Below are 13,461 nucleotides of genomic sequence, written 5' to 3'. Positions count from 1 at the left end.
AAACTGGAGTAACTCCGTGGGTCAGACAGCACCTCTGGAGAAACGGATTAGGTGACGTTTCTTTTGGTCTGAAGAAGGGTCTCAACCCAAATCATCACCTATTTATTTTCTCCAGAGATGCTGTCTGACCCGCTGCTGCTGTCTTCTCCAGCCTCTTATGTCTATCTTTGCTTTAAACCAGCATCTGCAGTTCCTTCCTACACATACGGAACACCTATGGTTTTCCCAGTGATCTAGAGTGTGTAGGAAGAAATTGCAGATGCTGGTTTATACTGAAGATAGACATAAAAGGAGACATACTCCTCATTCATAACACGAGTTGAGTATAGGAGCAAAGAGGTCCTTCTGCAGTTGTACAGGGCCCTAGTGAGACCACACCTGGAGTATTGTGTGCAGTTATGGTCCCCTAATTTGAGGAAGGACATTCTTGCTATTGAGGGAGTGCAGCGTACGTTTACAAGATTAATTCCCGGAATGGCGGGCCTGTCATATGTTGAGAGAATGGAGCGGCTGGGCTTGTATACTCTGGAATTTAGGATGAGAGGATATCTTATTGAAACATATAAGATTATTCAGGTTTGGACACGTTAGAGGCAGGAAACATGTTCCTGATGGTGGGGGGAGTTCAGAACCAGGCGCTACAGTTTAAAAATAAGGAGTAAGCCATTTAGAACGATGAGGAAACACTTTTTCACACAGAGAGTTGTGAGTCTGTCGAATTCTCTGCCTCAGAGGGCGGTGGAGGTTGGTTCTCTGGATACTTTCAAGAGAGAGCTAGATGGGGCTCTTAAAGACAGCGGAGTCAGGGGATATGGGGAGAAGGCAGGAACGGGGTACTGATTGGGGATGATCAGCCATGATCACATTGAATGGTGGTGCTGGCTCGAAGGCCGAATGGCCTACTTCTGCACCTATTGTCTATTGTCTAAAATGCTGGAGTAACTCAGTGGGTCAGGCAGCAACTCTGGAGAAAAGGAATAGGTGATGTTTTGGGTCAGAACCCTCCTTCAGACCGAAGGAAAAAAAAATCTGCATTCACTGGAAATCTAAAACTGCGGCAGAAAGTTGGTGATATGCTCAACAGGACAGGCTGCATGCATGAGTTGAGAAACAGAGACAATATTTTGTCAGAGACCGGTCACTAGAACTGCTTTGTGATATGCTTGTTAATGAAAAGATCTGTGTCATTCGTGGATGGCTCTGTGAGGAAAAATACATAGTTGTTCTATGCTTAGACAACACCCAACTACACTGATGGGAACAGATTGGCTGAACCCGTAAGTTGGTCTGATGCTACACCCTGTGCAAACTTCTTGCAAGATATGTCCATAGTAGTAACCAAGTGTGTAAACTTTGTGCGGCATGGTGGCACAGCAGTAGAGTTGCTGCCTTACAGAACCAGAGACCAGGGTGCTGTGTGTACGGAGTTTGTACATTCTCCCAGTGACCGATTGGATTTACCCCGGGTGTTCCAGTTTCCTCTGATTCCAAAGACATAAAGGTTTGTAGGTTAATTGGTTTTAGTAAGTATTGTAAATTGTCCCTAGTGTGTAAGATAGTATTAGTGTATGGAGTGATCGCTGGTCGGCGCCGAGTCGGTTTGCCAAAGTGGCTGCTTCCACGCTGTATCGCTAAATAACCTAAACCAGCATGAATTTTAAACCACAGTCAGGACTAAATCTCAATAAAAGACGGGCAAACATCACAATAGTTATACTAAGAGATGTAATAGTGGCATTTAAGAGACTTTTGGAGAGACACATGAATATGCTGGGAATGGGAGGATATGGATTATATGCAGGTAGATAAAAAATGGTCTTGGTGCAGATAATATAGGCCGATGAGCTTGTCCACGGGCTGTACTGTTCTACGTTCTTGGTTACACTGTCCATAAATCTGTGGTCAGATTCCCTATGTGTATTCATGGCACTTCCATCAGCTCTCTAGTTCCTTCTGTTGCCTCGAGACTTGCACATATGGGAGATGTGATTATGCGCAAACGGAAAATTAATCTTTCCATTGTGTGACTTTGATCAGGGAGCATATAATTACAAGCTGTCAAATCCCTGTAGATGGAAGAGGCATCACAGTAATACATTCAAATGCTTCTGATGTAATTAGCTGCGTCAGTAACCTAAATGCAAAATTATTGTTGCTGTTCTGCATTTGCAGCTACCAAAAGATGTACGTAAATTGCGCCAGCCCTGCAACTCGTCAAGATCAGAAAACATTCAGAAGTCGGAAGCATCTGTCAACAGAGAAGCACAGTCAACCTCACTCCCAGTAATGTAAGTTGTAATTGTTCACGCATGCACGCGCACACATACACACACGCGCGCGCGAGGCTTCGGAGGCTCAATCCAGCGCTAAATGCAGCTCAACTGTGCCTGTCTCATCGGGTTAACTACAGCCCTGACTGGACTGACGGGATACCAGCGCTACTTCTCTGCGCTGGCCATATTTCCCGCAAGTCCAGGAAGGCTGTAGGCTCACCTGGCGGGACAGGCAGAGATAGCTGGGTTTAGCGCTGTTTCTCTGCGCTGGCCCATCTGATTCCCGACCAAAGATGCTATAGCGGAGGATCTTTGCTGCCGACCCCTCTGGCCACCCACGGGGGGAGGGGGGGGGGGGAAGGGGACAGGACAGCGCTGGAGAGCCGGCCGGGATCGATCCTGGCTGCGGATGAAGCGCAGGTCTGTGCCACGTCTCCCTCCTCCAATCACTGCACTCTATCCTCAGTCCCACCCCCCCCCCACTCCTCCCTCCTCCAATCACTGCGCTCTATCCTCAGTCCCACCCCCCCCCCCCACTCCTCCCTCCTCCAATCAGCGCGCTGAATCATGTCCCGCCCCCATTGTCTACTGACCGACGTCTCTCTCGTCCAATCGGCGCCCTCGATCATCAGTCCCACCCCCACTATCTCGCGGAAAGCGGAGAGTTTACTTGGTTTTAAAATCCGGATTACAAAAACTTGGGGGGATGTCCCCCACCTCTCAAAACATGGAGGGGACGTATGCCCTGCCCCCCCCCCCCCCCCCCCCCCCCACCCGGGTTTTCCACCCCTGGCCCTGATAGTTCTTTCCATCACTCAGATTCAAATTTTGATTAACGTTGCTGTTGTAAAATGCATTCTATTGTTATGATTTGGTTAAAGATACAAATATGCAAATAAATAATGTAAACGAGTGTTGGTTAATTCAAATATTTAAGCTAGCTAGGCAAGGAACAGATATATAGTATAGATAAAGAGTATGAAGAAGGGTCTCGACCCAAAATGTTACCCATACTTTCTCTCCAGAGGTGCTGCCTGTCCCGCTGAGTTACTCCAGCTTTTTGTGTCTATCTTTGGTTTAATCCAGCATCTGCAGTTCCTTCCGACACATGAATAAATAAATGCATGACGCAGGAGCTGGTGCAGGGAGGAGGGATTCGGGTAAATGGATCATTGGGCTCCCTTCCAGACAAGGTGGACCTTTACGAAAGGGATGGTTTGTATCTAAACTACTGGGGCACCAATATCCTGGCAGGGAGATTTGCTCATGCCACTTGGGAGGGTTTAAATCTTTGAACACTGCAATGCCCAGGAGCCAAAGGGGACATGTCTTGATGACTCTATTCAATGGTTTGGCAGGGGTAGTGTATCAATGCCATAGAGTGGCAGGTGGGCAGATATTGCCTGATATAGATGTCAGTGTGAGTAAGGGGCAGGCAGGGACAAGTTAGGGAATGAGAAAGGTCTGATAGACCAAACTGCATTTTTTATATAGCAAGAAGCCTGACGAGCAAGTCATATAACCTTGAGGCATAGACTGGATCATGGTTCTGGAAGATGATAAGTCTTATTGTAGGATGAAATTCTGCAGTAGTTGTTGAATTGAACATAAATGTGCAGTTTAAATTTTAGCTGTGATGTGCTGGAACAGGTTTTGCTTTTATGAACTTACCACGTCATTTGCTTTCTTCACTGCCTGCTGTACCTGCATGCTTACTTTCATTGACTGATGAACAAGGACCCCCAGATCTCGTTGTACTTCCCCAACTTGACACCATTTAGATAATAATCTGCCTTCCTGTTTTTGCCACCAAAGTGGATAACCTCACAATTATCCACATTAAACTGCATCTTCCATGCACCTGTCCACTCACCCAACCTGTCCAAGTCGCCCTGCATTCTCATAGCATGCTCCTCACAGTTCACACTGCCATCCAGCTTTTTGTCATCTGCAAATTTGCTAATGTTACTTTGAATCCCTTCATCTAAATCATTGATGTATATTGTAAATAGCTGCGGTCCCAGCACCGAGCCTTGCGGTACCCCACTAGTCAGTCTAACTGGTCTATAATTCCCTGTTTTCTCTCCCACCTTTCTTAAAAAGTGGGATAACATTAACTACCCTCCAATCCACAGGAGTTGATCCTGAATCTATAGAACATTGGAAAATTATCACCAATGCGTCCATGATTTTTAGGGCCACTTCCTTAAGTACCCTGGGACGGAATGGTACCATTTGGCGCCGCCATTTCGGCACCGTTGTTTCAGCGCCGCCGTTTCGGTTTGGAGGCGCCAATCATTTCAAGCTGTTATATACTTATCACCTAGTTCTTCTTAATTGGTTGTTTAGACAACAGTAATTAGTTAATTTATCTTAATATTGGATGAACTAGGTGATAAGTATATAACAGCTTTCCAAAATTTAGATGAATTAAGATGAACTATGGGCGGCGCCAAAACGGAGGCGCCGAAACAGCGGAGCCGGAACGGCTGCGCCGAAAAGTACCCGACCCCCCTGGGATGCAGACCATCAGGCCCTGCCGATTTATCAGCCTTCAGTCCCATCAGTCTACCCAACACATTTACTGCCTAATGTGGATTTCCTTCAGTTCCTCTGTCACCCCAGATCCTCTGGCCACTACTATATCAGGAAAATTGTTTGTGTCCTCCTTAGTGAAGATGGATCCAAAGTACCTGTTCAACGCCTCTGCCATTTCCTTGTTCCCCATAATAAATTCACCGTTTTAAATGGGGTGGAAGATTGCAACCTTCATGCGCTGCCCTGTTTCGACAAATGCAATCAACCCTGCATGCGCAATCAAATAAGATCAAATAGAATAAGTTGTCCTACAACTTTAGGCTGTGCACGCCATACGCAAAAAGAAGAAGGCCTTTTTCAATAATGGAAAAGGTAGGATTAGTCACATTGTAAAGTCCTAGATTAAGACAAGGCAAATTCTGAAAGTGTAAGACAGTAACTTACAGATGTTCACTGAGAGATGCTCTTTGTGGGTGAGATTAACGGCTTGTGCGAAGTATGATTGGCGGAGTTCTAAGACACAGTTCTGGAAAGGCATTTCCTTGTTAGAGTACAGGGCAAGGCTGGAAAGAGTATGGCTATGGTTGACAGGGGACATTGAGGTTCTAGTCAACAAATAGGAGGAACATGTCATACACAGGCAGATGGGATCAGGCATATTGCATGATGAATATAAGAAACGTGGGAGCACCATCAGGAAGGATATCAGGAGGGGAAAAAAGACATGAAATAGCTCTGGCGGACAAGACAAAGAAAAACCCTGAGGGATTTTACAGGTATATTAAAAACAAAGTCCGTGTTCGGCACGGACTTGTAGGGCCGAGATGGCCTGTTTCCGTGCTGTAATTGTTATATGGTTATATGGTTAAAGGATTACATGAAAGAGAATAGTTCCCCTAATGATCAACATGCTTGTTTATCTGTGGTACACAGGATATGGGCCAGATGGTAAACGATTACTTCTCATATGGATTTACTGAGTCATGAAAGCAAATAAATTCCAGGAAATGAATATGGACTATATTGAATTTCCAAGAAAGGAGTGCTGCCAGTCTTAAAGAATATAAAGATGGATAACTAAACACCTAGGGCCTGGAAAGCACATCCAATGGCATTATGGGAAGTTAGGCAAGATTGCTTTGGCCCTGGCAGGGATATTTGCATTATGTTTAGCAATGAGAGGGTTACCAGGAGACTGAAGGGTGGTTAATGTACTTTTATTTAAATAGAACTGGCAGCACAAGCCAAGTGAACCTGACCTTAAGGAGAGATTGGCTAGTCTGGGACTTATCACTGGATTGTGGGAGGCTGATGGATGACCTTGTATAAGTATACAAAATCTTGACCGACATAGAAAAAGTGAATGGTCAGTATCTTTCCCAGAGTAGAGGGGTCCAGAAACAGAGGGTATAGGTCTATGGTGAGAGTGGAAAGATGTAAAAGCAACCTGGGGAGAAATGTCTTTCACACCGAGGATGCTGCGTGTATGGAATGAGTTGCCAGGGGAAGCTGCGGAGGCAGGTAAAACGACGATGTTTAGGGCATTTTGACAAGTATATGGAAAAGAAAGGTTTAAAGTGGTACAGGATGAACGCAGGCAAATCGGTCTCACTCGTCTTTAAAACATGATTGTTATGGATGAGTTGGGCTAATGGATGTTTCCATTGCTGTATGACACTGGGACTAAGAACAATGTTTGGGTAACAGAAGTTGTACAACAGAGCACAAACATGGAGAAATATTTAAACATTTATCCCTAGCTTTGTTGCAAAAAAAAGGTGATATGTGATTTTAAATATTATGAGAGTTGATAAAGGATCATTAGAATCAAACGACTTCTATTAACTGAGAAATGTAGAGTGATGGGGCATGGAGATGTGATTAAATATAAGTGCCAGAACAGGGACCAGAAGAAGCTATTTTTACCTAGAACATCATGAAGATCAAAATCCTATTGAACCAGAGACATTGTCTGAATTTAAGGATTAGGCAGATATATTTAGTTTAGTTTAGAGATACAGCGCATAAACAGGCCCTTCGGCCCACCATGTCCACACCGACCAACAACACTAACACTATCCCATATACACGAGGGACAATTTTACAATTTTACCAAGTCAATTTACCTACAAACCTGGATGCCTTTGAGTGTGAGAGGAAACCAGAGCTCCCTGAGGAAACCCACGCAGGTCACGGGGAGAACATACAAACTCTGTACAGACAGCATCTTTAGTCAGGATCAAACCCGGATCTCTGGCTCAGTAGGGCAGCAACTCTACCACTGTGCAATTATGCCACATGGCACAGCATATTATTGAAAGGAAAAGGAATTAAGGTTGTGGGCTTATTCTAGCATTATTACAGTTTAGGATACTGGTGAGGTGTGTAAACAGCTTCTGTTATTGTTTCACATTAGTTAAATAAGATTAGTCACCATTTTCTAATCCGCTACATACAGAGTTGTTCCAGTGATCTAATTCTGACTCATTTACTTTTGCTTTTATGTTTGAAACAGAAAACAATTATAATTAAACCTAATTTTCTATTTTCAGTTAGATGTATTATAATCAGTGGCGGACTGGCCAGGGTGTCAGCTTGCCCGATGGCAAGTAGGTCCCTGATGAAGTGCCCCCTATATCAAGTGGGCCCCTGATAAAGTGGGCCCCCTTTGTCTCCTGGCAACCAATATTTTTAAACCCAGTCCTCCACTGATTATAATAGATCTATGTATTTTCAAGTTTACAACTGTACTTCACTAATGGTTTGATGTAAATGTATACAACAATCATGTATTTAGTATTTCACTTTCATTATTTAATTTCTATCATTATAAGGACAAGATTGAAGCACTATTGCTAATCATCAGGTTGTGCTGTTTATAATTCTCTCAGTGTTTTATTGATTTTAAATGTAAAATTGAAGTGCTATTTTCATACCATTCATTTTGAGTATTTCTAATGTTTATTTAATGAACAGGCAATGTAATTTGTGTAACTTATTTTGTTGCAGTTATCCCACGATTGCAGGAGAATCAACTTTTCTGAGATTAAAGAGGGTGCTCTGCCGTGAAACCCCAATTTGTCTGTGGAAAGGAAACTGTAGATGAGTACATTCAATATTTTAACTGGATCAAATATGTTGTGCACAAAGCTCTTTCATCTCCGGTGCCGTTGTCTCAGGTGCAGGAAGTCTAAGTGGATTTTGACAGGAGTCATCTCTTTGGTGGCGTTATTCTTTCTCATAAGCCACGAGAAAGATTATGTAAACTTGGAACTCACTGAAGAGGATCCCAGATACTACGTAAACTGTACGAACATTATCAATGGAAATGAAGAGGCAATAAATTACGCTAAACTTCAGACAATGTCAAAAGAATATAAACATCGTTATGTGCTGAGTGAGAAAGATTACATAAACTTGAGCAAAAACTGTGATAACTACATTAAGTTACAAAAATATATCACATTTCCACTGAGTAAAGAAGAGGAAGATTTTCCAATAGCATATTCAATTGTAATCCATCAAAGAATTGAGATGTTTGAAAGACTTTTAAGGTCCATATACACACCTCAGAATTTTTACTGTATTCATGTGGACCAAAAATCATCCAAGATCTTTCAAGAAGCAGTTAAGAGCATTGCTGCATGCTTTGATAATGTATTTCTTGCTAGCCATCTTGAGTCTGTAATCTATGCATCCTGGAGTAGGGTTCAGGCCGATTTAAACTGTATGAAGGATCTCCAACAAAAGAATTCAAAATGGAAATACCTCATTAATCTCTGTGGCATGGATTTCCCCATAAAAACCAATCTAGAAATGGTGGAAATGCTCAAAACCTTAAGAGGATCAAACAGTATGGAAACAGAAATGACCGCACCCCATAAAGCAAAGAGGTGGAAAGTGAAACATACTGTAGTGAATGGAGCGATAAAAAATGCAGAGATTGATAAGAAACCTCCTCCAATTGACACACCAATGTTTTCAGGAAGTGCCTATTTTGTTGTTAATAGAGATTTTGTGGAATATTTATGGAAAAGCTCTAAAGTACAGAAGTTTATTGAATGGGAAAAGGACACTTACAGTCCCGATGAGCACATGTGGGCAACCCTTCAAAGAATGCCTGATGTCCCTGGATCAAGCCCTGTCAATAATAAATTTGACATCTCTGACATGAATGCTATCGCAAGACTGGTAAAATGGAGCTACCTAGAAGGTGATATTTCCAAAGGAGCACCTTATCCACCCTGCACTGGTGAACACGTCCGTTCAGTGTGTGTGTACGGAGCAGGAGATCTGAAGTGGATGCTACAGCAGCATCACCTGTTTGCCAATAAGTTTGACTCAATGGTTGATAATGTTGCAATTCAATGCTTAGAGTGGCATCTCAGGCATAAAGCAATTTCTAATATTTTAAACTTTGCATAGATATCTTCCTAAAGATTTGAGAGAATGAGAGGACACCATCATTTTTTGCACCCTTAATTTAGCGAAGAACATCAAACGGGTCGTATTAATTTTGAATCAAAAAGTCCCTGTCTTGACATGGAAGGTTGGGCAAGTTATCGGGTTGGGCCTTGATGGTGGTCCTGACTCCTGAGCCTTCACGCCTTGTAATTGCCCTAATAGGCTTTTGACAACTTGCACGACCAAAGAGTTTTTTAAAAATACTGTTAAATATCAATGATGATTAGAGATATTTTTAAAATGTTGATGTTAATACCTATTAATATTAATGTGGTGGTGGTCTTGTATGGTCTATATGGATGGGTATAGGTACCTTTTGATGTTGGATTTGTCAAGATAAAGTAAGCAAGTTACTATTCTGTTAAGATGGGAGGAAGGGACATGGTTCCTCTTGAGGAAGGCAAAGGTACGTTCTCCTTCTGCTCCTCATGACCCATAGGTAGTTTTTGGTTATCCATATCTTCTTTCATCAGCCAGGTGGCCTGTGGCCCAGAACACAGAAATGGATTGGCAACCCAGTAAAGGATGGACTTGTTTGATGTTAAATTCGAGGCAACAAGCTTGAATCAGTCAACCCATCTTCTGGGATTAGATGATCAACTGTCCCACCTTCATTATGTTTGGAAGAGGGAAGGTTGGGTTGAATCTTTTTAAATCACACTCAGCCCACCTGACTTTGAGTTTTAATTTATCTCCAGGATTCCCTAAAATTTACACACTTGCTTCATTCCTAATTACATCATATTTTCCAGGCTGGTACTGGAAAATATTTTATAACTATACTGGACTCGCAGCTAAATCATACATTACAAGGTAGAATTTTTAAAAACAACATCTCTCTCACTTCCTTCTCAAAGTGACATCAGGTTGTGTTATTCATTTATTCATTAATGCTAATCACAGATTCTTGCTGCAGCTTATTTTAAAATAACATACTTTTGTTTACAAAGCAGGGGATGAATATACTGTAATTTTACATTGAGTCAACTCGCAACTCACATGCGATGACCTCCACGGCCACATCAGTCTTTGTAGCCCCATGTATCTTGTTGAGCGTCGGAGCTCACTGACATAGGAGACCCACCGGAGTGACTAAACCAAGGCACTTCAAATCATAGACCATGATTGGTAAATACATTTAGTAATGATAGGATGGCCATGACAAGGTGAGCTCAATGGGCTGTTTCTGTACTGTATGACAGATGTAGGGGCTACCCTAGATTGCCTTGATGACCTGTGACAGTTTGTGGTGCCAAAATCCTTTTCAATGCTGTGTAGAAAGGAACTGCAGGTGCTGGTTTATACCGAAGATAGACACAAAGTGCTGAAGTGACTCAGCAGTTCAAGCAGCATCTCTGGAGGAAAAGGATGGCTGACATTTCAGACTGAAGAAGGGTTCCAACCCGAAACGTCACACGTCCTTTTTCTCCAGAGATTCTGCCTGACCCATTGAGTTACTCCAGCACTTTGTGTATCTTCCTTTTCAATGCTGCAAACTATCTCATGATCAGAGACATTTAAAATAGATAAATGTTAATTATTTCAATGTTTAAAAGGGAAGATAATTAAAAATAATAAGTGAAATTATTTAAAGATTAATATTAATTAAAATTAAAAAAGGAACCAGGATGAAACAGTGCAGATGAATCTGAAATAATCCAGATATCAGTCCTGATGCAAGGTCTCAACCTCAAACGTTGACTTACAACTTTTCCATCTGCAATGGTAACTGGCTTGCTGTGTTCTTCAAGTGTTTGTTTTTGTTTAAGGTACAGTAACCATTTGCTTCTTTTTCATCATGATCAGTTACCTGATTTAAACATGGAAGTTGTGGTCAGTGGGAAGCTAAGCAACCAAATATAGGGTACGTCTCGTTCCTCAATTTCCTATATCTGTGGTCCACTCTCAATCACATTGCAGAGTTCAGCAACAGCGGCAAAGGTCAGATCCATCAGCATCTGACCTTTAGTACATTCCTGACACTATAATATACTGGGAGATAAGTCGGGGTGGCACCAGCCAGGGATGAGGAGATCATCAGCAGTTCCGTCTCATCCTCTGGAAAGTGACAAGTATGTTTTGGATCAATAATATATGAACTGAAATGTTTTCAATTACATCCACTATTCATGACACTTATAAAGTTTAGTCTGGTTCAACCCAAATATAAAATTTGCAATGTATTGGACTCCTACAAAGTAAACAGTTCATGGTGAAAATTGTACTAAATCATATCTGGGCTTAAGATGATTTAAGGGGCTGTCCCACTGCGGCGACCTAATTGGCGAGTTTAGAAGAGTTTAGCAGAGTTTGAAAAAATGTCATGTTGAAGACCTCCTTCAATTATGTAGAAGACCTTCTTCGACCTCCTTTGACTATGTTGAAGACCAGCTTCGACTATTTACGAGTAGCTACGACTACTTCGGGAAAATTGGACACCGAATAGTGGAGAGTGAAGACAATCTCCTTCGACCTCCCTTCGACAATGGTGAAGACTATCTACGACTACCTTCCACTACCTTCGATTACTTTTGACTACCCTCGATTACCTACGACTAACATGTCGACCTACCATGACCAAACCTACGAATTAAAGTATCGATTTTTTCCATGTATACCACTCAGTTCTCAACAAGATGAAAATCAGCTCAGTGCCTTTATGTCTGAAGTTTTGAGATTCGATACATGTATTGTTAAATTGTGATAATTTTATCGAACAATTTCTTTGAATGTATTACAAAGATCATCATTGTAAAACATTGCTACAGGAAATTAAATGATCTCTAAATTACATATCAACATGGCTTGTTATTCAGGCAGTCATTAAAAATAATTTTACATCATTGAATTCTACAAGAAAAATAAAATCTGTCTTTGTTTGATTATTATTTTAATGTAAATGTTCTTGAAATGTATTTGACTTTGTAAATTTTATCTGGATAAATTATCTGAAATATTTTATAATAACTTTGTCAGATTACTGTGTAAAGGATGAGATAATTTATTGTATGCAAAAAATATAATTTTTTTTTTTAATTTCATGTGTGTTTGAATCCGAGATACTGACTAAATAATATCTATAAATACGTCCAAATGGGCAAATAAATGCTGAATATTCATGATTTGGGGAAAATGGCTCCTGACTCCTTCATAACTGCTGTTAAACTGCTGTTAATAACATTTTTGATTGCTGCAAATATTTTATGTGGGTGTTTCCGTAAATAAGTGTACCAACGTGTGACATGAATGGCCAAATTTGAAATTTATCAAACTATAACAAAATACCACAGCATTAAAAATTGGCCTACCTGTGATCCTTTTGAGTTAATTTGTGATCAAAATCGAACAACATTTCACCAAAATTTAATACTTTCAAAATTTGAAAACAAAACAAGAGGACATTTTTTGTTAATGTACATAAATGAGAAAGAAAATAGTAACCTTTCATCAAATTCGATGTTAAGTTACTCGAAATTTGCCTGGAACCAAAAGCATCTGTGTAGACAGGAGCATACTTTCAACGAGATATGGCGTAATCTGGATCTTTCGATTCCCTTCGCTCCAATGCACACACTTTGCAACAACATAGCAACAAGCAATGAAAGTTTAACGGAATTCAAACATTTCTACAGTAAACAAGAAGCAACATTTACGAGAAAAGAATGAAAAAGTGCAAAATGATTTTTACTAACCAATGATTCCAAGCAAAAAAAAGTGAACATAATGTTAGTCAGAGCTCAGCGCGCGCACAACATGACAACTGGGACATTGTCTCTTATTCTTATTTATTTATTTATTTATCTATTTATTCATTTATTTATTTATTTATTTATTTATTTATTTATTTTATATATATATATATATATATATATATATATATATATATATATATATATATTTTTTTTAATATATTTTATTTTATTAGAAGTAAGCACAGTCATATGGCACCAAAGTGCCTAATATATATTTTCATAATACATTTTATGTACAACTTTTTTTTTTTGTTACATTGAAAAAAGATGAGAATAAGAAAAAGAAGTTAGATAGTAAAGGATAGAAAGATGTGAAATATATAGTGTGTGAAGAAAGAAAACGAGTAAATGAAGAAAGTTGAGAGAGAAAATAGTGAAAAGAAAAGGAGATCATTATTTATAGTCTTGACCAACCCTCGTCCAGTTCTGAAACA

At 40.6% G+C, this 13,461-nt stretch overlaps 1 protein-coding gene across 3 annotated transcripts in view; it reads left to right on the top strand.

The window, feature by feature from the left end:
• The window catches only part of LOC129695763 (beta-1,3-galactosyl-O-glycosyl-glycoprotein beta-1,6-N-acetylglucosaminyltransferase-like), a 52,578-nt gene extending 40,025 nt beyond the window's left edge, over positions 1-12,553 (top strand). For all 3 annotated transcript variants that reach the window (XM_055633049.1, XM_055633048.1, XM_055633047.1), the window contains 2 exons: positions 2,173-2,288; positions 7,821-12,553. In XM_055633049.1, coding sequence (XP_055489024.1) covers positions 7,914-9,236 — 1,323 coding nt within the window. In that variant the 5' untranslated portion in view covers positions 2,173-2,288; positions 7,821-7,913 and the 3' untranslated portion in view covers positions 9,237-12,553. The remainder of the gene's footprint in view (positions 1-2,172; positions 2,289-7,820) is intronic.
• Positions 12,554-13,461: the final 908 nt, after the last annotated feature.

This window comes from Leucoraja erinacea, chromosome 3 (genome assembly GCF_028641065.1).
Source record: "Leucoraja erinacea ecotype New England chromosome 3, Leri_hhj_1, whole genome shotgun sequence".
Taxonomy (NCBI): Eukaryota; Metazoa; Chordata; class Chondrichthyes; order Rajiformes; family Rajidae; genus Leucoraja; species Leucoraja erinaceus.
Note: the sequence above shows the minus strand (reverse complement) of the source record. Positions and strands in the feature narration are given on the sequence as shown.